At 51.0% G+C, this 24237-nt stretch overlaps 1 protein-coding gene across 6 annotated transcripts; it reads right to left on the bottom strand.

The window, feature by feature from the left end:
* Window positions 1–295: 295 nt before the first annotated feature.
* On the bottom strand, window positions 296–15699 carry PTCH2 (patched 2). 6 transcript variants are annotated; one of them, XM_066269361.1, is made up of 22 exons: window positions 15295–15699; window positions 14630–14822; window positions 8611–8800; window positions 8439–8508; window positions 8171–8262; window positions 7351–7546; window positions 6655–6776; window positions 6360–6507; window positions 6142–6273; window positions 5898–6053; window positions 5721–5813; window positions 5271–5396; window positions 5061–5179; window positions 4590–4938; window positions 4131–4443; window positions 3897–4039; window positions 3631–3811; window positions 3220–3500; window positions 2972–3109; window positions 1563–1705; window positions 1374–1473; window positions 296–959 (listed from the first exon to the last, which is right to left on the bottom strand). In XM_066269361.1, the coding sequence occupies exons 1-22, from the start codon at window positions 15364–15366 to the stop codon at window positions 693–695; spliced, it is 3624 nt and encodes a 1207-aa protein (XP_066125458.1). In that variant the 5' UTR covers window positions 15367–15699; the 3' UTR covers window positions 296–692. The 6 variants fall into 6 exon arrangements, 5 of the variants coding, with proteins under 5 accessions (XP_066125458.1, XP_066125457.1, XP_066125460.1 ...); XM_066269360.1 differs by having other exon boundaries at window positions 7438–7546; window positions 15295–15501; XM_066269363.1 differs by lacking the exons at window positions 296–959; window positions 1374–1473 and having other exon boundaries at window positions 1574–1705; window positions 3220–3327; window positions 15295–15501.
* Window positions 15700–24237: the final 8538 nt, after the last annotated feature.

The following is a 24237-nucleotide window of genomic DNA, read 5'->3' as shown; positions in this document are numbered from 1 at the left end:
GCTTTTTAAAACAAAACAAAAAAAACATATGCTTACTGATCATCTTCACTTCTAGGTGAATAAACAGACCATAGTTATGTGACAAAAATTTAGAACCTGGGGCCTTTCCCACCCAGGAACAGAGCAGCCCTAGCACCTTAGGTCCTGATATTACTACTGGCAAATTCCCAATTATTAGAAAGAAAAGCACCAAAATCATTTGAGATGAGTTCATATAGAATATATTTCACTCTTTAAAAATAAAACTTTCAGCACAGCTAACATCTGTACAAACTACAAAAATAAACATCTTCATATAAATAATTTATGTGGTAGGAGGTAGGCAGGGATAGAGCCTACCCAGTGCGTGGCCAGGACTGGCAAAGGGCACTAGAGGACCCCTCAGATTTGGTCTGTGGGGGGCACCAGTGTGGAGTGGGGGTGGCTGGAACAGGGCTGCACTGCAGCCTGAAGTGCTGGCTTTTACCCCTACGCAGACACAGGGACAGGCACACAGGGCCTGGGCGTGGAAGGCGGGGGCCGGTTCTGTATAGATATCAGGGAGGCCTGTGACAGCCAGGTCCGGGGAGGGTGCAGGCAGGCAGACAGCAGCAGCAGAGCTCTCCAGGAGTCCATCCGGCACTCAGTTATCCACCCGCGGCTTCCCCGTGGCTCCACATGGCCCAAGCGGGGCCTCCATGCTTCAGCTGCTTTCACTCAGTGGCTGGAGACGGCCCCCGAGGTGTGAGGTTGCTGGAGCCGTTGGCAGCTGGTGTGGCAGCAGGGGACCAAGCAGGCTCATCAGAGGCTGGGTGGATGTAGGTACCAGGCAGCGGGGTTGGGTGGAGGGCCACAGTCATGGAGGTAGTCACTCTGGCAAAGCTCTGAGGCAGGGTGGGGGACAACCCCCACCTGAGCCCTCCTGGTCGTGGAGCTGGAGGGCTCAGGACCTCTGGGTTCTCTTTGTACAGCTGAACCACCTGGAGGGAGATACCAGCCCCGGTGAGTCCAGGGCTACTGGAGCCTCACTCCCTTCAGGACCTCCCTGGTGCATCATCACAACTGTGGGAAGCTGGGGTCCTGTTGGCCTCTAGCAGGGTATGACAGCTGCCAAGGGACAGGATGTCAAGGCCCAGGACAAACCATACACCTTGCTCTGGACCCTAAAGGCGAAGGTGGGTTTCACAAAGAAGCCAGGAGAGATGAGGGGCAGAGGCATGGTGTTTGGGGCAAAGCAGGAGGCTGCCACCTTCAGTGGGTGGCACCTCATGGCAAGGATCCTTGTCAGTTAAACTTCATCTCGGCCACTGAGGGCGTTTTTTCCTGGCTCTGTCCCTTCCCTTGCCTGCCCCACCTTGTCCCCTGGGCTAGGAGGAGAGGGAGAGTGTGGTTACCTCCGGCGGAGGGCCCAGGATGGACAGCAACACAGGCAGCAGTACGAGCCCGTGGAGGAGGCCCAGGAGTGTGAGCACCGTCAGCACCACGAAGAAGTACCTGTGGTAGGGTGGGGGGAGGTCAGCTTGGGCAGACCCCTAAGGTCAGCTTGGGCAGGCCTTGCCTCCCTGCTCTGAGCCCTTCCCTACCTTACAATGAAGTCAAAGTTGGAACCAGCAAGCATGAGCAGGCCCAGCAATGTGGAGACGGCCCCGTCAGTCACTGGAGCGAATGTGAGTTCTAGGGCCCGGGCAGCCCGCAGGTTCCGGCTACCCTGGGTGGTCAAGAAGCCCTGGGGGCACAAAGTGATCCGGAAGTTGCTCCTTGGCCAACCATAGCCAACTCTTCTATGTCCCCAACTTCTCATCTGTCCGCAGGGGTCACCCATGCCTTGGCTCACAGAAGGCCGGAGGAGCTGAGTTCCTGGGAACTGTCCAGGCAGCGTGCATGAATCTGTTTAGCTAACACTGCGTAGATGTGTCTGGGGAGACTCAGAGGAATGTCTAGAATAGGTTGGCAAACTACAGCCTGTCACTCATTTTTGTGAATATAGTTTTGTTTAAACACAGCCACACCCATTCATTTTCATATTGTCCATGGCTGCTTGAATGTTACAATGGCAGAGTTGCATTAGGGAATATATGACTCAACAAGCCTAAAATATTTACACTCTGGCCCTTGACAGAAACAGTTTGCCATCTGATGGATACCAGAGTGATAGCAGTTACTTCTCAGGCTGGCATTTCAGAGGATTTCTATTCTTTGTACTTTACTGCATGCTGATTCTCCCCACCCACCAGGAATATACATATATTGTTCTTATGATCAGAATAATAGGACTACATTGCTCACAAAAATTAGAGGATCAGGGAACGTGCAGATACTCCAGTACTTTCAGCCTTTTGTATAGTGCATTTTCACCAATGAAATAAAAGTTGGTTTTGCATCTTATTTGCATAATTGAACAACTCCTTTGACTTGTCATTTGCTTTTCTGATGTTCTTGTTTAATTTTAAAAAATCAAATGTTTTTTTTTATCACTTCATATTCATTTTGAAATATCCCCTAATTTTTGGGAGCAGTATATTATGGGCGGAAAAAGAAGGGAGCTGTTTGTGAGGTCTGGCAAGGTTTGTGCCATGCTGCAAGTTGGTCTGTGGCACCCCTAGCTCACCTCCCGCTCTGTGGGGAGCCCTGTGCCTGCCTCAGTGTTCCCACCTCCGTACTGGTAGAAGCCCTCCTTTACCCACATCACCATCAGCTGCCATCCCATTTCTCTGATCTTCACAGGAAAACCAACCAAAAGAATCACTGGTTCCCATTTTCTCTCCTTCCATTCTGCCTTTATCCCGTTCTGTTTGGGGCTTTGTCCCCTCCTCTCTACTGAAATGGCTGCTTGCTTATCACTACACTCTAGAATATAAGCTCCTTAAATGTTGTATTGCTATTATAACCCCAATTCTTAACTATATAGTCCCCTGCACATAGTAGGTGCTGGATAAATATCTGTTGCATACTGAATCAGCCAGCCGGCCCCTCCCTCAATGCCTGTGCTCACCAGAGCCACATGGACAGTGAACTCAACACTAATGCCCACAGAGGCTACAAGGATCACCACAGGGATGGCGCTCAGCTTGATGCCCAGGAAACCCATGATGCCAAACAGCTCCACGGTCATCATTGCCAGGACCAGCACCTAGGGAGGGCAGAGCTCACCTGGGGCTACTGGGAGAAGGGATGAGGGGATAGGCAGGAGAGGGTGAGGCAGCCATGGGTTTCTCCGGCCCCAACCCTGCAAAGACTCACTATGAGGCCAGCTGTCCACGGGTTGAGCAGCAGCAGGGCACAGACGAGAAAAGTGCACACCAGCAGGATGCAGACAGCCAGCAGGAAGCAGCGCCGCAGGCCCAGGTACTGCTCCCAGAAGAGGAAGGGGGAGCCACTGGGGTAGGCACGCACCCCGGCTTGGCCTGCCTCGGTGCACGCTGCCCGGGCCCCCTCGATGGCCTCCATGAAGTCTGCAGTCTTCTGGAGGCCATGCAGTAGGAAGGGGAACTGGGCAAACTCCAGGGGCTGAGCCGCCGGGACTGTGGAGGGGAAGGGGGCGGCAGGGAGAGGGAGGGGTGGCCAGTGAGCTCAGGGAGCAGTGGGCAGGGCCTTAGGGTAGGGCCTGTGTGGGCCCAGGTCGAGGCTCCTGCTGGCTCCCCTAGGACTCACTGCGAAGGTTCTCCCCGGTGGTGTCGTACTTGTCATGCAGCCACTCAGGAGGTGGGGGGTAGAAGTTGGCCTGCGAGGCTGCCAGGCCCAGGGGGTCACTGTTCACCCACACGGTCAGTCCCACATAGAAGAGCTCGGGTGGAATCAGCCCCTCCTTGTCCACCAGCTTCCTCGTGGTCAGCTACAGAGGCAGGGAGAGATGAAGGCCTAGGCCCGTGAGGCCCAGAACCCCTCTGATTCCCTGACCCTTCCAGTCCTCTCTCAACCTGGCTGAAATCCAGAGGCTCCCGGGCATCACCAGTCTGGACGAGCAGCTTGTAGGCCAGGGCCCCGTCCTCAGAGCCATTGCGGTAAGAGTGGTGGGTAATGCGCCCGGAAGCCCAGTCCTGGTCAAATGCAGCCTGGATCCCTGGGAAGGAACAGGGTAGGGGGCAGTTAGCCTGTGGCCCCAGGAACGTCTGTATGCGGCAGCCCTCCCTGCTGGTCTCCTCGCCTCTCACCCTGTAGCCAGTTGCGGTAATAGTGTAGCCAGGTGCGGGGCGCCTGAGCGGCAGGTGGGGGCAGCACGGCCTTGAGGGAGCTGAAGCGCTGGTGCAGATCAAAGAGGGCGCGTTGGGAGTGGGCGTAGTCAAAGCCACCCTGTGTCACCAGGGCCACCTCATACAGGGAGAAGTACCTGAGCTGGGCGCTCAGGAAGGCATGCTCCTTGGTGCCCCGAGGCACCACATCGGTCAGGGCCAGCCCATCTTGCACCAAGGTTGCTCCGTAGAGGCTCAGGCCCAGAAGAGCCCCAAAGAGAACCAGCACCACAGCCTGTGGAGAATGGCAATTCAGAGGGAGGCCCAGGGACGGCCCCTAGCCAGCAGATGGTGGGTGAGGCCCCCTGCCCTTCCTGGGGCCCAGAGACACTTCGGCCTCTGCCCTGGCCCACTGCAACTCCTCCGGGCTTGGAGTCGTACCTTAGCATGTGACTGGAGTAGCAACGGTGCGAACTGATTGCGGGCAAAGTGGGCAAGATTCCAGCGGGCACAGGACAGAGACTTGCAGGCTGCCTTCTGCCTTGTCCCCTCCTCCTGGCCCAGAAGGTCCCGTGTGGACCCTCCTGGGCTGAAGAGCTCAGAGCTCAGTGGGTCAGAAGGTGGGGGCACCAGGTGGGCCTGGGGTGGCAGGCTGGTGACCACATGCTGGCTGCTGGCTTCACAGTGGGTAAAGGCTTGAACGGTAGCAGTTAGGTGGGCAATGCTCACTGGAACTGTCCTATCTGCTAGCTCTTGGGGCACAATCTGAATCACCCGAGCAGAACAGGGGCTGAAAAGGCAGAGAGACAGGGTGACAGGTCTGTGCCTGGGAATGATAGTGAGGGGACAGGACGGGATGGGGCCAAGAGAGGAAAGCCTCGTGGGATGGGAGTGGGGGGGCAGGGACCGTACCTAGAGAAGCAGCAGAGCACATCAAGGCGCCGGCAGTGGCGCCGGTGCAGGTCCAGGCTGAGGACCGCTGGGAAGACAAGCATCACGGCAGCGAAGTTGCAGCTAACCACTATGGCCGCCTAGGGGATGCAATGGAAGAGCGTGCAGGCTGGATGAAGCATGCCCCAGCTCCGCCCACCCTGAACCCAGGCCCAATTTGTGAAGCCTCACCTGCAAGGAGAAGGCCCGCAGTGCAGGGATGGGAACTAGGGCAGCCATGAAGAAGGCAACCACGTTGTTAATGGATGTGAGGGCGACACTGGGGCCTGTGCGTAGCAGACACTCGCCCATACGCTCCTGCCAGGACGGAGGGCGCCGTGAGTCATCAAGGAGAGTGAAGGGGAGGCTTGGGAACATGGGATGGCAGAGGAGGGACAATAACGACAGACCAGCCAACATGGCTGTGTATCACATGCGTGTCAGGCACACTGTTCTAAGCACTCAAATTACTCATCCTCACATCAACCCTTCTGTGATATAAGCACTGTTATTACACCCATTTACAGATGAGGGGACTGAGGCACAGAGAGGTGAATTACCAGCCCAAGGTCACCCAAACCAAGAGGCTCTTAACCCCTACGCTGAACTCAGATGAGCGCAGGCTGGGGGGTGAGGCCGCACCTGGAGAGGGCTGCCAGGTGGAGCCTCTGTAAAGGCATGTGCCAGCAGGAATATGTCATCCACGCCGATGCCTAGTGCCAAGAAGGGCAGCACCTGGAGGGGCACAGGGGTGGCAGCTGGAGGAACCGAGTAGCCTGAGCTGTGGGCACCCATGTCTGCTCTGCAGTCCTGGTGTACCTGGGTAGTGGCAGCATTGAAGGCGATGCCAAGCAGGGCGCAGAGCCCAAGGCCTGAGGCCACCGCCAGGGCCACCAGCAGCACCCCGGCAAGGCCCACCGCACCCTGGGACTGGGCACAGTCCCACCGCAGCATAGTCACACAAGCATAGGCCAGCTGTGGGGAGAGAGGACATTGTGTTGGACAGGGGTTTGAGGGCAGGCAGCAGGTCGAGGTGGGGCAAGGTGCCAGGAGTCGGACCCACCATAAGCAGATAGCCTCCCACCACACGGGCAGCACTGACTTCTGAGAAGGCGTGCAGGATGTCATCCAGGGTGGTGGAGGAGAAGGCGTGGATCTGCTGGGACGTGTTCTCAGGCAGGGCCTCCTGGGCCAGCTGGAGAGACAGGGTGGATCTGAGGGGCAGGGGAGGGAGGGGAGGGAGGGGCCTCCGGGCACCGTTCTGCCCTTCGCCACACTGACCTGCACGAAGCGCCGCTGCCAGGCCTGCAGCACTGTGCTGGCCTGCTCCTCGCTCCAGCCGATGTCATGTGTCTGGTAGTCACCCCGGAAGTGCTCATACAGCTGGCGGGGACTCATCAGCAAGAAGGTGCTCTGCAGGGCCTCTGCCCTGGTGAGTGGGGCAGGAGAATTAGGTGTCAGAGCTGCCGGAACACTCAAGTGTGGGCATGCAGGGGGCTTTTGATAGAGCTGCCTGGAATCAGAGTATGGAGTCCCAGCCTGGGGCCCCCTTGCCAAATCCCGAGGGAGGCCATACCTCAGCAGACGTCCTTGGGGGTCTCTGGCCATGCCTCCCAGCAGCAATTCTTCCTGCCAGTGCATGAACTTGTGGGAGAAACCGTGGCAGCCCCCACTCAATTCCTGAGCCACACTGGGAGCCTAGAGGGGACAGCGGGGTGTATTACTCAAGGCCCTGGCTGTGGTAACTGGTGTCCCTGAGCTGCTACCTTCAGGAACCATGAGGCTCTGTAGGCCTGAAGTGTAGCTAACTGTCTCCTGAGCTTTCTGCCAATGCTTTAAGTGTAGGCTTGTGTCCTGCAGAGAGGCCATAGGGGGAGCAGGGGCCTGGGAATAGGCTGCTGGGAGGAGCTGACATAATTAGTGGGTTTTGCAAAAGGTGCACATTCACGGGGCCACAAAAACACTCAGGAAACTAGGTATGATACTTGTGCTTAGCTAATTCGTCCTGTTTCCCTGTATAAATCTATTTGAATAGAGTGGCTTTTCGGGGCTTAGAAAATAACAAAGGGACTCATATGCCACTTGAGGGTTCCTTAGGAGAACTGAATAAGAACCCTCAGGTGTCCAGCACAGTGGAGACTGGGTAACAATACCCAGGAAATAGAAGGCAGAGCTCAGAGCATGATCTGTTCTCTCTCATAACAGAGGAACATACAAGGAGGGAAAAGGGAAGAAAGACAGCCTTTCCCTGGCAGACCTGGCTGGAACCCACCTGCCTGCTGTGATGGTTAGGAGCACTAGGCGGGCAGTGAAGGTCATCAGGGTTCAGACAGGGACGCCCCACGTAGGCCTGTCCCACCTGTGCCTTGTCAAGTAGCTCCCGGAAGCCCTCAAGGGAGGCAAAGGGTCCCAGCTCCTCCAGCAGCTGCTCAGGATCCAGGTTGGTCCACTGGATGTCGGGACGGCCGCTGAGGGAAGAGCCCATGGCTGGTGAGAATCAGGGATCAATTCCCATTCTCCAAAGTGCTGCTAGGGGACCCACGCTGTAGCCCGCCCTCCTCCATTTGGAAGGTAAGGTATAGAAGGTTCAGCTTCCCAGACCTGGCGGTCTGCTGCAGGGACTGTGCTTGGATGCACGGGGCTGAGGTGAACATCAGGACACATGGGAAAGGATGAGAAAAGACCAACTGAGCCCCTTCACAAGCCATCTACCCTTAGTTTGGATACATAACCATACAGGCACTTGCCTCTAACAGGTTTTCTTTCTGGCCTGGGCAACAGCTTAGCTGATACCTAGCTAACTTAACTCTCTCTGGCAAAGTCTCTTTCCTGGGATCTTTTCCTCGTTTGCTAAGGTCTTATATATATCTTGATGTTTTGTTCTGTTTAAGTAAGACAGGCCTGCCTTTTCTTGGAGTGAGGAGATGGGGATGTGGAAGGGATGGGAGAGCCCATGCTCTGACTCTGGCCTGGGAGGTCATTACGCCTTGGTAAGGTTTTGATCCCGTCTTTACTCCCACCCCTCTTTTCTGCTGAAGAAGTCCCCACAGAAGACAAGGCAGGGCCCTGGGAGCAGCTGTGGTGGCACTCACGGCAAGTAGGCAGAGCCCCCTTGGAGTTTGGCTCCCTCCCAGAAGCAGTCGAGGGGGGTGAGGATCACACACGGGAACAGCTTCTCAATCATCTGCCAGGGACACCCCAGGCCACATCAGTACTGTCTCTGGGCTCCATGACCTTTGTAGGGCGCCCTCTACAACGCCCACCTCCCAATTCTAGCCTCTGGAGGCTTTCTGAGCCCCCTTCTACTGCGGAAAAGGTTCCGCCTCCTTCCAGTCTCAGAACACAGCTCAGGATACGCACCCGCTCAATCATTCCATTTTCTATTAGGGGAACTCCTGACTTGTAGCAGATTTTGTTCAAATCCCAGGACCTGCAGCAGCCAGGGGCACAGGAGATCAGCAGCAGAGGAGGGGACTCGAGGCCTGCCACAGCATGCCTCACCCCCAGTGCTTAGGGGATCTGCCAGACTCACTTTCCATAGAGTGATACTTGCACTTTACTGGCCGCGAGGGCTGCCTGGAGGTGGAGGCGAAGTGCCTCAGGCGTGAGGATGTTCTCTCCCTCCTGACGCGGGGTCTGTATCAGCATCTGGGAGGTGTAGGCAGCCTCCTCCCCCAGCTTCTCCTTGGTGTACTGCAGCTCCCGGCTCACCCGGCTGCCTACTGCCAGAGCAGAGAGAGAAAGCTGGGGGCAACCGTGGATGAGAGCTCTGGGGAACGTGGGACCCTGACCCAGGAAGACCTCGCAGGACAGGCGGGAGAAGTGCTGCTGAGAGGAACCACCACCTTCCCGCTGACGGCCACTCTGACTGCCCAGGCTCCTGCCCCTCTGCTCAGGATCTGGAGTTCGGCCAGGAAGCCAGAAGCCTCAGTTGAGCGCTATGGGATGCTTGCAGGGTCTAAGGTTTAAGATATAAGCGTGAACTGGGTTGGCTAGGTTTGGGGCAAATAACTTAAAAAAGAGTGCTCAGGCCTGACCAGGTGGTGGTGCAGTGGATAGAGCATCGGACTGGGATGCAGAGGACCCAGGTTCGAGACCCCGAGGTCGCCAGCTTGAGTGCAAGCTCATCTGGTTTGAGGAAAAGCCCACCAGCTTGAACCCAAGGTCGCTGGCTTCAGCAAGGGGTTACTCAGTCCGCTGAAGGCCCACGGTCAAGGCACATATGAGAAAGCAATCAATGAACAACTAAGGTGTTGCAACACTCAGTGAAAAACTAATGATTGATGCTTCTCATCTCTCTCCATTCCTGTCTGTCCCTGTCTATCCCTCTCTCTGACTCACTCTCTGTAAAAAAAAAAAAAAAAAAAAAAAAGAGTGCTCAGGCCTGACCTGTGGTGGTGGCGCAGTGGATGAAGCATTGACCTGGAAATGCTGAGGTCGCCAGTTCGAAACCCCAGGCTTGCCTGGTCAAGGCACATATGGGAGTTGATGCTTCCAGCTCCTCCCCCTTCTCTCTCTCTGTCTCTCCTCTCTCTCTCTCTCTCTTTCTGTCTCTCCCTCTCCTCTCTGAAATGAAAAAAATAAAAATAATAATAAAAAAAAAGAGTGCTCAGTAGGAGCTGGGCCTGGGCTGTGGTCATGGGGGTATCCTGCCCAGGGGGCCCTCACTCAGTTCCTTTCTGCTCTGGTGGGGAAGACAAGAGGACAAAAGCGGCCAACAGGGAGGCCGCCACTAGGAGGGTCTCCTGAAAAACAGATCTGGGGGCTGCGGCTGGTTCTTAGTTCAGGTTGCCCCAGGCAGAGATTTCTGTCCATGTAACGTCTTTTGTAAACGTTCTGTAAGAGGGCAGGAATGGGAGTGGCTGGTAACCGTGGGCCTGGAGGCGGCACAGTGAGGGGAGGATCAGTCTTTCAGTGGGTGCCGTCACCATACTGCTCCCACTCATGTAGGGTACGTGGAATCAGCTCATGTACCCTGGCAGAGGTGAGAGCAAAGTGGGACAAGGGGAAGAAAGGGTTCCTGATCCCTTTCATCAGTCTCACTGTCCAGACAACAGGGAGTCCCAGGGCCAGGGCTGCCTCAGTCTCCGTGATCTCAGCACTGCTCACGTCTTGCATTACGCTGGCCACGGAGTCAGGCTCTGTCACTGGGGCTTGGGGGAGGCGAGGTCGCTGTGAGGGGATATGACTTGACTGGTTTGGAGGGCGAGGGACAGTGCCAAACCACCCCAAGGCTTGGTGGACTTGGTCTTGGGCCCACTTTCTGCCTCTTCCTGTTGATCACGGCACCCCTGGGGCCCACAGGTATTGCTTCTCTGAGATGCTGGTCCCACCCAGGATCATCATGCTTGCCAATCTCTTTCTCACACCCATGTCATCTTCTCACTCACGAGAGCCCCAAACCTTGGTAACCTGCCCAAACAGATTGCCTATGTGCTTATCGCCCCCCCCCCCATCAGATTCCTGGTCCTCCCCTCACGCATCCCGGTTCACACAGCCGCCCTGCCCCCTTCCAGCTACTTTTTCTTCCTTCCCTGATGCCGACACCTCTCCCATGCCGGTACTACCGTGTGCATTTCACCAAGCTCAAGCCAGAGCTGCCACGAGGAGGGACAGGAGGGAGAGCAGAGAGGAGCTCCCAGGGCTGAAGGGAAGGAGACATGGGAGAAGGAAGGAATCCAGAGAGAGCTAATAACAAAGCAGGAAGAAGAAACCCTGACAACTTAAAACACAACATCAAAGAGAACAAAGAATCCTCAGTAAAAATGAGGAAAAGATAAACCTTGGCTGACGATGACGACAGACATGAGGACAGACGAACTGGGATGTATTATGCAGGCAGAAGAGACAGCGGGTTTAGGGAGAGCACGAAGGCTCCATACAGACCTGGCTCTGAGCCTTGGCTCTGGCATCTTGTCTGTGCTTGGGGCAAATTACTTCGTCTCTGACTCTCAATTTTCTCATCTATAAAATGGGGACAATGCCTACCTTGGTAGAATTAGAATCAGTGCAGGCAAAGTACTTAGGAAATTGCCCAGCAAGTACACAGCACAGATATGGAGTTAGTATTCAAGAGTTGCTGGGAGGGAAATGACGTGACAGAAAAATGAGAAAGAACTGAGGGAGGAAGTAGGAGTATGGAGGAGGCATCAAAAGGGACATTTTAAAAAACGTTTATGCCTACAAAAGGGAGGATATAACTGGTTAGCCAGCATGGGAAAAAAGGTAATCCTATAAATGCAAATGAAAAGAGCAATAAATTATCAAATTAACAACAAAAAATTCATAGTACTCATTGCTGGATTACAGGAGTACCATGGGAATGTGATTTGATACAATATTTTTGGGGAAAGCAATATTGCAATATGTATCAAGACCCTCATAAGTGTTCATAATCTTTGGTCTAGAAATTTCATCTGTTAGGTCCTATAAGCTGTTGTAGGGTGTCAGGCTGTCACTGAGTGAAATGGGAGCCGCGGCAGGCTCTGAGCAGATGTGAGATGACCTGACTTTTTCATCACCTAACAATATATTCTGAGGCTGGGTAGTGAATGAGAAATGGGAACTGGCCATAGGAAGAAGTCAGGAAAAGGCACTCTGGACCAAGTGTGTGCAGGGAACTGCCAAAGGCTAAGCAGTGCTGGACTGCTAAGAGCGAGGCTGAGACAATGATGCAGAAGCAATCAAGAATTAGATTATGGAGGGCCGAGAGAGTGCTAAGAAGCTTGCACTCTATTCTGGAGCCTCCCCAGAACCTAGCAGAAAGCGGAAGAAAGCCTCACTGGGGACTGACTTGGCAAGATTTAGATGCACCACAGGAGGGCAGTGTGGAGGCAGATTTGAAGGTAAGAGGGACAGAAAGATCAGCTACTTCTACAACAGACCTTGATTTTGTTGGGTCATTCTCTGAAAAGCCTAGTGATTCAGGGCAGCTGGGCCTCTCCCCAGCCTCCAGGGGTTGAAATTTTACTAGTATGAGAAGTCCATCACAGGAACTCCACTGCCTTTGCCCAGTGAAGGATTCAGGCATAGGATGCGACACATTCTTGCCAAAGTGACCATATGAGAAGTCAGCTGGGAGGTTCTGGTAAATTTTTCCTCATTTTCAAAAAGGGATGCAAGAGAGGGACTTTTTTTTTCCTGCCACTGAAGCAGTCACAACAAGGGGATAAGCCCAAGGACAAAAGCCCAAATACTGAAGAAGACAGAGGAGAAAGACAACAAGGACCCGGGTCCTTGCTGATGTCCTTTGGTTGCTGAATTAAACTTCTGGAATGTCTTCACTGTCTACTGCCAGATCTCTTGTTACGGGAATAAAACATCAATCTTCTTCCTTCTTTCCTCCCTCCTTTCCTTTCTTTCTCTTTCATGTGGCTAAAAGTATTCTAAATCAGAAGTGCACAGCCAGAGACTAACAAAGGCTTCAACTACAGCAATGGCCACAAAGGTGGGAAGGAGGGTCTGTTATGAGAGATGTTAAGAAGGAAAAATTTGCTGGTTTTATGCCAATTAAGTGAGCAAAGAGAACTGAGACGGACCTCCGAGGTTTAGAAAGAAAACCTGGTGTTTCAGTGGATACTGGTTCCACCAACTGCTGCTGTGTGGCCATCTCCTGCCTTCTAGAGAGAACGGCTATATGCATCTTATCTTCAGGGACAGCTCCAACTGCAAACCCTCTCTATCACTGGCTGTTTCCGTAAGTACTAGTTGGGCTATATGTTGTGATTTTTATTTTAACAATCTATCTGTGAGCCCTTTAGTTTTATTTTAAAATTGATCAGGGAGGACAAGTCATATTCCAACTTTCACCATGGCAAAGCTGGAGAGGACCCTGAACTCTGGTCCAGAACTCTGATAGCCAGTGTCTTGCTTCTTTCTTTGCCTTCTGTATTAGCAAAATGGAAAGGAATAGAGCATACCTTTCAATCCTCACCTTGATTAGCTCCTCACTGCTTAGGGCGTTGCTGGGAGAAGCTCAACTACAGAGCTTCTACAGAGAAAAGACCAGGTCTGGGTCACTGCTTTTACCTCAACCCCAGTCCTAGCCAATACAGGACAGGAGGGTATGCTAAAATAAAGGAAAAAGTCCTAGGAATTGGCTACCACCCTCTTACACCACTCTTCCACGTAAAACAGCAAAAATCTGTTGGGATCTAGCCTGTCCTGTGCTGGAGTATAGGTGAGAGGATGAAGAAACATGGAAGTTCAAGCTGTGTTGAGATGGGGAAAATCTGGGGAATGGAGAAGGAGGGAGGGGGGGAGACAGCCTCTATTATGGCAGGAAATTCAAGAGTAATTTGGGACCACCCAGAAAGGAGTGGTGTGGGTGGGGCTATTGTGTATGTGCATGTATGCACATGTGTCCTGGGGCTGGGGGCAGCCAGGCAGGCACAGAAAAACATCTGCTCTGGACCCCAGGGCCTAGAGTGTGCATGTATGTGAGAGTCTGCAGAGGGCTGGGGGTAGGGTGGGGATGGGGTGTGAGAGCCCAACAAGCAGGCAGGCTCCAAGGAACATCTGCTCTGGATCCTGGAGCTTGCCAGCATTTGAAATAACTCAAGGGTGTGAGACTTTAACCTGGGCCCTGCCCTTGGGTGTGGGCCCGGGCTGGGGGAGGTTTGGGTGAACCCACAAACGCACAATTTTAGGCAAGTGGAGGGGAGTTTGACTTAAAGGGTAGCCATATGAAACCAGGCCCCAGTAAAGGAGAGAGTTATGCCAAAATCATTAATAAAAAATCATTTTTATCTAATACTTCTTAGGAAGTGAGGATTTGATCCCCTTAGAGCCTGCTGTTGCTTTAAAATGCAGATTTCCTAAACGGTTGCAGGGGCCCTGAGTTCATGGGACCTCTCTCTGGAGCCCTACCAGGTGATTTACTCAGTTTCTCTGGCCCTCCAGTTCTAACTTTTCCGGTTCTTCTGGTCAGATGTGATCTCTCCCTGCCTTCTCTTATACAACATAGTCATATTCTGCTTTGTATTATATTGTATGTTATATTCCAGTACATATTTTACTTTCCTTGCTACTAAAAAAATTGATCTATTTCTATTTTTTTACATGTTTTTAAAAAATTATTATTTATTGATTGGTTTGAGAGAGAGAGAAAATACTTATTTGTTGTTCCGCTTAATTGTGCACTCACTGGTTGCTTCTCATGCGCCCTGACTGCGGATCAGACCTGCAACCTTTGCGTCTTGGGACAACACTAACCCACTGAACTAACTGGCCAGGGCAAAGATGGGTCTTTTTTAGTTGCTTTTGCAAACACTGTCATGCAGTTAAAAAAATAAACATAAAAGCTGGGCAATAAATGCTAAATACATACATACACACACTCACAGATGACTATTCTATATACCCATCCACAGGGCTCTATCACCTGCAGTTGTTCACTTATGGCTGTGGGAGGGAACAGTGCTCCCGGCTACCGGGGGTCAGCCATGCAGGTGCCCACTCCAGACCCAGAGCCAAGTCTACTAGAATCCAGTAGCCAGCTCCGCACCCTGCTCACCATACCCAAGCAGCTATGGTCAGTGTCCAGAACTCACCTTCAACCCAGAGCTGTTCTAGGTCTGTCTCAATGACAGACACACGGAGACCCAGTGCCAGGGCCCCAAAGGTCAACAGTCCCAAGAAGAGTACTTTGCCACAGTGTTTCTGGATCCTGCAGCCCAGAGAGAAGAGCAGGCCCTGAAAGTAAGCACGAAGCCAGAGCGGAGCCTTCAGGCTCCCAACTAGGATCTGGGATGGAAAGAGAAGGATCAGTAGGCATTATTGCAACAAGGCATGGAATCGTTTCCTTTCCTCTATATGTATACCCTCTGCCAAGCCCTAGCTTCTACTGTCTGGATTCAGGACACGAGGACCTACGCAGATACAAAGCCTTGGAACTTGGAATGACTTAATTGCATTCCCTGTCCTCCCACTCAAAACACATCTGAGGAAGGCAGAGACCCGTTTTCTGAGTAGGATACATACATACACACCTGTTCTCAGCTGGACAGGGGTGAACTCACAGACACTCTTACGGGACAGATGCCAAAGTACGTACACACACACACACACACACACACACACACACACACCCCTTTCCCGGGCAGGCAGTAACACAAGGCATTTAGAGATATCCCACCCTGCACGGGCCTGAGTGACAGACTTGGGGTCCCTAGAACCGGTCCCCAATCTTCCTTCTTCAGGTTTCCCCTCCACTCACCTGGGGTGCTGCGGTTCTAGATGGGGGCGTGTAGTCCGGGGGTGGCTCCCCGAGGGACCGCGGCCGAGCCATGTTGGCGGGGGTGTGTGGGGGGCCTAGGTGCCCCCAACCCGCGTTATCTGAGAGCCCCCATAGGCTGGCTTGATCCCCCTGTACCGCTGGGCCCGCGTAGGGATTCAGCGGGGTCTTTAGGCGCTCGGCGTGGGGTGAGGGTCGGGTGCGGGCGTGCTGCGGTCGCTGTGAACCAGTGGAGTTGCAAAGCGGTGTGGGCCTGGGGCGCACGCGGTGTCCGGAATAGTCCCGGGTGCCCCAAGAGCTACCAGCCTGTGACTGCAAGCGCGGCTCGAAGTGGAGACCACAGTGCCGGGGAGGCGTCCGCAGCCCCAGAAAAAGGGAGAGGGCAAGGAGGACTCTCTCTTATTGGCTGAAGGGCTCAGCAAATTACCCGGATCCGCGCAGCCGGATTCGCTGCTAGGCAACGGAGCCGCCGGGGGTAGCACAAGAGACCACCCAGGTAGGGCCACCCCTTGCTGAGCTTCCCCGCCCGCCCGCGGGGTCCTCGGGGAGGAGGAGGGAGGGAGATCCCGGAGAGGCAGGGCTTTAGCCAAGTATAAGACAGGAGCGGCCGGTGCTGCGGAAGGGTATCGACTAGTCAACCCAGCCTAGATCCAAATCTTTTTCACTCTTTTCTGCCTCCATTCTTGCCCCATCCAGCCCACTCTCTCCACTGAGGCCAGATCCGTCTGTCTAAAATTTAAATGTTAACTCCAAAACAGAAAGCCCTCTTGGAGCATAGCGCTCAGCATGATCTAACCAAAGCCTTATCTCCTAGTTTCTTCATACCCACCCAATGTTTCTTACAGCCCTGCAGAGCCCAGGGAATTTCCTACAAGGACCATGTTATGCCTTGCATTTCCGCCTTTGTACGTGTTGTGGCCCTTTTGTCTTGGCAAACTTCAAAACTGGATATGCATCAATCACTCCTCTTTGAAGCCTTCCTTGATTCACACCTCCTTCCAGACAGTTTGCTTCTTCCTTTGCACTCCTTATTGCATTTATGACAATTTTTGTACTTGAAAGTTTGCCTCTCTCATTAGGCAATAAAGTAGGTGCTTGATCATTGTTGAGTGAGTCATTGAGATGTGCAGAAACCAGGGTGGAAAGGGCTGGAAACAGGGAATAGTCCCTTTATTAAATTTTCATCAACAATCCCATCTGAGTGTGCTGTTTCTGCCAGGTTCCTGGCTGTTTAAACTGAGTGGCAGAGACGGTAAAATCAGTATTCTAGCCTTGGCTGAATAGCTCAGTTGACTAAAGCATCATCCGGAAGCATAGAGGTTGCCGGTTTGATCCCTGGTCAGGGCACATAAGGCAACAGATTGATATTCCTGTATCTCTCTGTTCCTTCTTCTCTCCCTGAAATCAATACATTTTTAAAAAAACCAATGAAGTTTAGGAAAAAAGAATCTCCAATAAATTCACTACTCTAAAAAAAAAAAAAAAATCACTACTCTTAACACAATCACTATTATCCTCAGCCAATTTCTTGGTCATTTCTTCTAGACTTGTTTATCATTACATCATAAATATTTTATGTTACTACATAGTCTTTTTATCAATCATTTGGAGACTGTCCTTAGGATAGATTCCCAGAAGTGAGGGTGTTGGGTCAAAAAGTAGAACATTCTTATGGCTCTCCTTACAGATTGCCAAACTGCTCTTCAGCTCCAGAGCCTCAGTCCTGGGGAAAGGAAACCTTTAGGCTGAGGGGGTGAAACCCCTGATAGATTTGCCACTTCCACAGATCCATTCATGTAGCAAAATGCCTGTGGAACAATGACTACATGTATGATGCTGTTGGCCAAGTAGAAGTTATGCACTAAAAGCAGCATATGTGCACAGCACTTTTTTTCTCCCTGTCATAGAGAAGTGGGTCCTGCTGTGGATAAAAACAGTACATACTCTGAGCAATTTTCTGGAAATAGAAATAGCCTCCAAACTAGGCTGTATGGGCCTCTACATTGCTTTTGGGGCTATAATCAAAGGTGGGTATGGCTGGATTGCAAGTGGAGAGAATTTGCTGTAAGTAGCTCTTGAGATTGCCTTCCTTCTTATCAGACTCTGCAAGACATAGGTCCACGGAGTTATATAGATTTGTAATTGCCTGGGCCTTGGGACTCTGCTTCTGCAGCAGGCCTACCATTGCTAACAACCGTGGTGAAGTCCAGCATGTTCCCGCATAGGGCCTGCCTACTGAGAAAACTTTTTGCTTTGTGGTTCAAAGGCCAGATTGGGAGAAACTGGCTGCATTTCCAAACCATTCCAACTCAGGCCCCAGTGCTCTGTTCCAAGCCCTAAAATGACCTTTCTTCTCCCCAACAAAGTGATTTCCTGAGTGCAGCTGAGCTCATCCAGGGTGAGTTAAAGCCACAGGCCCCAGGGAACAGAAGGGGAAGTAGAAGCTCCTCTTTTCTCTCTACAAGCAGCCTGCTTCACTGTCACTTCTACTGGACCGAGGTATGTGTTTTGGACCCAAATGAGAAAAGTTGTACAAAGAATAACAAGAGAAAAGCAATCTAAATTCATTATCACCAAGGAGTACAGCTTATCACTGATTAACGAGACAAACATCCCTTAGGGTTTCTTTTACACTGCTCATAAAAATCAGGGGATGTTTCAAAATGAATATAAGCGCTAAAAAAATCCTCTAATTTTTGTGAGCAGTGTGTCTTGCCCCTTTGCTAAACTCTAGGGTTGCAGAGTACAGTGGTACTTTGAGATACGGGTAGATTAACATAAAAATTTATTTTTTATTTTTTATTTTATTTTATTTTATTTATTTATTTTTTAAGATACGAGCTGCGACTCGGTCCCTATTTTTGTTCGAGATCCGAGTCGTGATTTGGGAAGCTGCCGCTAGTGGGCGCATTGGCGCATGGGTCCAGTATCGGCAGCACAACACCAGCATCTCCTTCTTTCTCACGTGTTACCCCCAGAATCAAGTCAAATCTTGTGCGCTGTACTGGTTCTTGAGTCATTTTTGCATTTTTTACTAACTTTTTTTGTGTGCTATCATGGGGCCGAAGAAAGTGAGTGTAAAGGGCAGTGGTGAGAAGAAGAAAATGATGTCGATAGAAGTAAAGCAAGAAATAATAGAAAGCCTGACCAGGTGGTGCCGCAGTGGATAGAGCATCGGACTGGGATGCGGAGGACCCAGGTTCGAGACCCCGCAGTCGCCAGCTTGAGCAGGGCTCATCTGGTTTGAGCAAAGCTCACCAGTTGGACCCAACGTCGCTGGCTTGAGCAAGGGGTTACTCAGTCAGCTGAGGGCTCACGGTCAAGGCACATATGAGAAAGCAATCAATGAACAATTAAAGTGCCACAATGAAAGGCTGATGATTGATGCTTCTCATCTCTCTGCGTTCTTGACTGTCTGTCCCTGTCTATCCCTCTCTATAACTCTCGCTGTCTCTGAAAAAGAATAAAAAACCCCATCAACCTCAAAGGAGGCAGCAGAAGATGCATTTAAGGCAAGTCATGCCTGGTTTGAAAATTTCAAGAAGAGATCTGGCATCCACTTGGTGGTGAGGCATGGTGAAGCTGTGAGTGCTGACGTTATGGTAGCTGAGGAGTACATCGCACGTTTTGCTGCGCTTATTGCAAAAGAAGGCTACATCCCCCAACAAGTGTTAACTGTGATGAAACAGGATTGTTTTGGAAAAAAATGCCCCTGAGGACTTTCATCACTGCAGAGAAGAAGCTTCCAGGGCATAAACTCATGAAGGACCGTCTGACCCTTGCATTGTGTGCAAATGCTAGCAGTGATTGTAAAGTAAAGCCACTGCTAGTGTATCATTCCGAAAATCCTCGAGCCTTTAAGACTCACAAGATTCTTAAAGAAAAACTGCAGGTTATGTGGTGTGCCAATGCTAGGGCATGGGTTATGCAGCAGTTTTTTATTGAATGGGTAAATCTCATCTTTGGTCCTGCAGTGAAGAAATATCTTCAAGAAAATAAACGCCCGATGAAAGCATTACTAATCCTTGATAATGCTCCAGCCCACCCACCTGGTCCTGAAGATGACATTCTCGATGAGTTTAAATTTGTGAAAGTCCTCTACCTCCCACCCAACATGACTTCAATCTTGCAATCTATGGATCAGCAGGTCATTTCCAACTTTAAAAAGCTTGCCCTGGCTGGTTGGCTTAATGGTAGAGCGTCGGCCTGGCGTGCGGGAGTCCCGGTTTTGATTTCCAGCCAGGGCACACAGGAGAAGCGCCCATCTGCTTCTCCACCCCTCCCCCTCTCCTTCCTCTCTGTCTCTCTCTTCCCCTCCCACAGCCAAGGCTCCATTGGAGCAAAGTTGGCCCGGGTGCTGAGGATGGCTCTCTGGCCTCTGCCTCAGGCGCTAGAATGGCTCTGGTTGTGGCAGAGTGACGCCCCAGATGGGCAGAGCATTGTCCCCTGGTGGGCATGCCAGGTGGATCCCAGTTGGGTGCATGTGGGAGTCTGACTGCCTCCCCGTTTCCAACTTCAGTAAAATACAAAAAAACCCCAACAAAAAACAACTTTACATAAAGCACTTGTTCCACTGCTTTGAGGCGACTGAGAATACAATTCTAAGCCTTCGAGAGTTTTGGAAAGATCACTACAACATTGTGATATGTTTACGCATTATTGACTTGGCATGGCAAGAGGTTACAAGAAGAACTTTGAACTCAGCATGGAAAAAGTTATGGCCTGATGTTGTTGCAGACAGGGACTTCGAAGGATTTGAACCAGAAACTGACACCGAGGTAGAAGCCTTGGAGGAGATTGTGTCCCTCGAAAAGTCGATGGGTCTGGAGGTAGATGAGGGTGTCATAAATGAGCTCGTGGAGGAACATGAGGAGGAACTCTCAACTGAGGAGTTGAAGGAGCTATAGATGATGCAACATATGGAGCTTCTGCAAGAGATTAGTAGTGAGGAGGAGGTAGAGTTGGAGGAAGTGATTTCTACAAGCGAAGTTAAAGACATGCTGGTAATGTGGGAGAAGCTTTCAAGTTTCATTGAAAAGAAACACCCAGAAAAAGTTTCAACTGGTTGTGCTTCAGCACTTTTTAAATTAATTAATTTATTTATTCATTTTAGAAGGGAGAGAGAGAGGGGGAGGGAGAGAGAGGAGAGAAGGGGGGGGGGAGGAGCAAGAAGCATCAACTCCCATATGTGCCTTGACCAGGCAAGCCCAGGGTTTCGAACCGGCGACCTTAGCATTTCCAGGTCGGTGCTTTATCCACTGCGCCACCACAGGTCAGGCCTGCTTCAGCACTTTTTTTTTTTTTTTTTTTTGTATTTTTCTGAAGCTGGAAACGGGGAGAGACAGTCAGACAGACTCCCGCATGCGCCCGACCGGGATCCACCCGGCACGCCCACCAGAGGCGATGCTCTGCCCACCAGGGGGCGATGCTCTGCCCCTCAGGGGCGTCGCTCTGCCGCGACCAGAGCCACTGTAGCGCCTGGGGCAGAGGCCAAGGAGCTATCCCCAGCGCCTGGGCCATCTTTGCTCCAATGGAGCCTTGGCTGCGGGAGGGGAAGAGAGAGACAGAAAGGAAGGAGGGGTGGGGGTGAAGAAGCAAATGGGCGCTTCTCCTATGTGCCCTAGCCGGGAATCGAACCTGGGTCCCCCGCACGCCAGGCCGACGCTCTACCGCTAAGCTGACCGGCTGCTTCAGCACTTTTTTTTTTTTTTTTTGTTGCGTGTTGCGACTTCTTAGTTGTTCATTGATTGCTTTCTCATATGTGCCTTGACCGCCGGCCTTCAGCAGACCGAGTAACCCCTTGCTGGAGCCAGCGACCTTGGGTCCAAGCTGGTGAGCTCTTTGCTCAAGCCAGATGAGCCCGCGCTCAAGCTGGCGACCTCAGGTTCTCGAACCTGGGTCCTTCCGCATCCCAGTCCGATGCTCTATCCACTGCGCCACGACCTAGTCAGGCTCAGCACTTTTTAATGACACTTGTTTGTTACATTTCCATAAAATTTTAAAGGGCAGACAAAAGCAAACCTCTTTGGATAGATATTTATTCAAGTCCTAGAAGTGAAAGTGCCGAAAGTGCAGCCAAAAAGACAAAAACAGGTGATGATTAAATGAAATATACATAATATTAAGCTTAGGTTAAGTTTAAAGTTAAGAAAGTGCATTTTTTTTACAATTAAATTTTTGTGGTTTATTTTAAGTAAAGAAAGTGCAGTTTTAGTTTTGTTTAAAGAAAATGTAGTTTTAGTTTACATTTAGTGTTAAGAAAGTGCAGTTTTAGTTTGCATCTACAGTGCCTGCATCCCTTCCTCCTTCCCTCCCTCCTCCACCATTCACCTCCATTAGCTGTACTCTTCTGTCTCCAAGGTAAGAATACAGTACTAAATAACTTTTTTCTTTTATTTCATATATTTTGTCATGCATTGGTAAAGTATACATGTGTGTTTCTTAATTAAAAACATGTCTTTTTTTGTAATTTAGGATGGTTTGGGGATGTTTCACAGGGCTGGAATGGATTAAATCTATTTCAGTTATTTTAAATGGGAGAAATTAGTTTTTTTTTTTTTTTTTTTTTTAAATAAATTTTTATTAATGGTAATGGGATGACATTAATAAATCAGGGTACATATATTCAAAGAAAACATGTCTAGGTTATTTTGTCATCAAATTATGTTGCACACCCCTCGCCCAAAGTCAGATTGTCCTCCGTCACCCTCTATCTAGTTCTCTGTGCCCCTCCCCCTCCCCCTAACTCTCTCCCTCCCTCCCTCCCATGTCCTCCCTCCCCCCCCACCCTTGGTAACCACCACACTCTTGTCCATGTCTCTTAGTCTCATTTTTATGTTCCACCAATGTATGGAATCATGTAGTTCTTGTTTTTTTCTGATTTGCTTATTTCACTCCTTATAATGTTATCAAGATCCCACCATTTTGCTGTAAATGATCTGATGTCATCATTTCTTATGGCTGAGTAGTATTCCATAGTGTATATGTGCCACATCTTCTTTATCCAGTCTTCTATTGAAGGGCTTTTTGGTTGTTTCCATGTCTTGGCCACTGTGAACAGTGCTGCAATGAACATGGGGCTACATGTGTCTTCACGTATCAATGTTTCTGAGGTTTTGGGGTATATACCCAGTAGAGGGATTGCTGGGTCATAAGGTAGTTCTATTTGCAGTTTTTTGAGGAACCACCATACTTTCCTCCATAATGGTTGTACTACTTTACAGTCCCACCAACAGTGAATGAGGGTTCCTTTTTCTCCACAGCCTCTCCAACATTTGCTATTACCCGTCTTGTTGATAATAGCTAATCTAACAGGAGTGAGGTGGTATCTCATTGTAGTTTTGATTTGCATGAGAAATTAGTTTGATATACGAGTTGACTGACTTACGAGCTCGGTTACAGAACAAATTAAACTTGTATCTCAAGGTACCACTGTATCTGCTTTTTAAACGTTCATAGCTTAAGGGGGAGCACAGAGACCATAGGGAAACCAGTGAGCTGAAATACTCAGGGAGATTTCTAGTAGTGAGGAATTGGATCAGAGAGGTGGCAGGATGACTGAATCTAAAAGATATGATTCAAGGTCTGAGATTAAAGACCTTGAGCAAGTTGTATAATCTTTCTTGACACTGACATGATTAAATGAAGTGATATATATGCTGAGGAACAGTGCCAGGAAAAGTGAGGTATCCCCCCCCCTCCCGCCACGGTAAAAGTGACCAGCCTAACTTCAGGGTAGGGTCCAAAGTGCAAGGAGCCTGGGCAGGCCTTCCTTCCTTGGTGCTCCCTAAGCTTCTCACTGACCACACTTTGGGTTGGCTTCTGTTATCTGGTCCAGGCAGCATCAGTGACCCTGAGATGTAGAGGGGCTCTGGCAGTCCTCACTGCCACCCATTACGTTTAGGGGCCAAGCCTGGGAATGTTTGCCCCTTCCAGTTGGCAGCTTTAGGTCAGTAATGACTGTTAAGTCTCTAGTGCTGGAGGCTGCAACCAGAGATCAGAGAATGCCTTTCACCTGGAGGGTGGGGGGAAAGAGGCTAAGAATCAAAGCAGAACCTCCCCATTTATCCATGGCAGAAACGCCCATGATGCAATCCTTCTGGGTGGGAGCAGCGGCTCAGGTCGAGGACAGGTCATCCTGGCCTCCAGCAGAATGTGTTCTGCTGCTCAGCCCCCGCCCCCCTCGGCTCCATTGGAGCTGAGCCTTGTAGACCTTCTGTCTGGGTGGTCCTTCCTACTCTTCTCCCCCTCCCTCAAACACATTTAACTATATATTTAGTAAGCAGCAGACAAAGGCCTGGGCTTATATACCTCCTCAGGGGCAGGGATGGCTACGGATAAAGTATACTCTCTAGAATCCTCTGGAAATAAAAACAGCTTCTAAACTAGGACTGCTCTTGGGGCTTCAGCTAGAGGACCCCCCCCCCCCCACTGTGGATGGGCATGTCGCAGGAAGAATAATGTGGTGGAGGAGGACTGGGAAGTTTAGCCTCAGGCCTTGGGAGAAAGCTTGAGGGGCAACCTTGGCAGTCAATTCCCTTATAGGCTCCTGGGAGCTCTTGCCAGCAGGTAGAGGAAAGGAAGAATTCCCTGGAGTGGCAGCCATCAAATTTTGTCTGACCTGGCACACTGCCAGAACCCTGTTCCTCAACCCCTCCCCAGAGTCCTCCCTGATTTGGCAGGAAGGCCTCCTTCCTCCTCTCCTCCACTTCCCTCATGGAGCATCACTGGGAGAGGCAGGGCAGATCCTATCAACTCTTTCCTGCCTGGCTCTTCTGGCTTCTGTCCCACAGAGAGGTGGCTGGCCTGGGGACATTCAGTTGCACACTGTATTTCAGACATACCCAAACGCTCTGTAGCTGCTGCCAAAAGGAAACAAAAACTGTCCCTGCCTTCTGGCAGACAAACAGAGCAAAGAGAAGAGAA

Source organism: Saccopteryx bilineata, chromosome 3 (assembly GCF_036850765.1).
Source record: "Saccopteryx bilineata isolate mSacBil1 chromosome 3, mSacBil1_pri_phased_curated, whole genome shotgun sequence".
Classification (NCBI taxonomy): domain Eukaryota; kingdom Metazoa; phylum Chordata; class Mammalia; order Chiroptera; family Emballonuridae; genus Saccopteryx; species Saccopteryx bilineata.
This window is presented reverse-complemented; position numbering and strand designations above follow the sequence as displayed.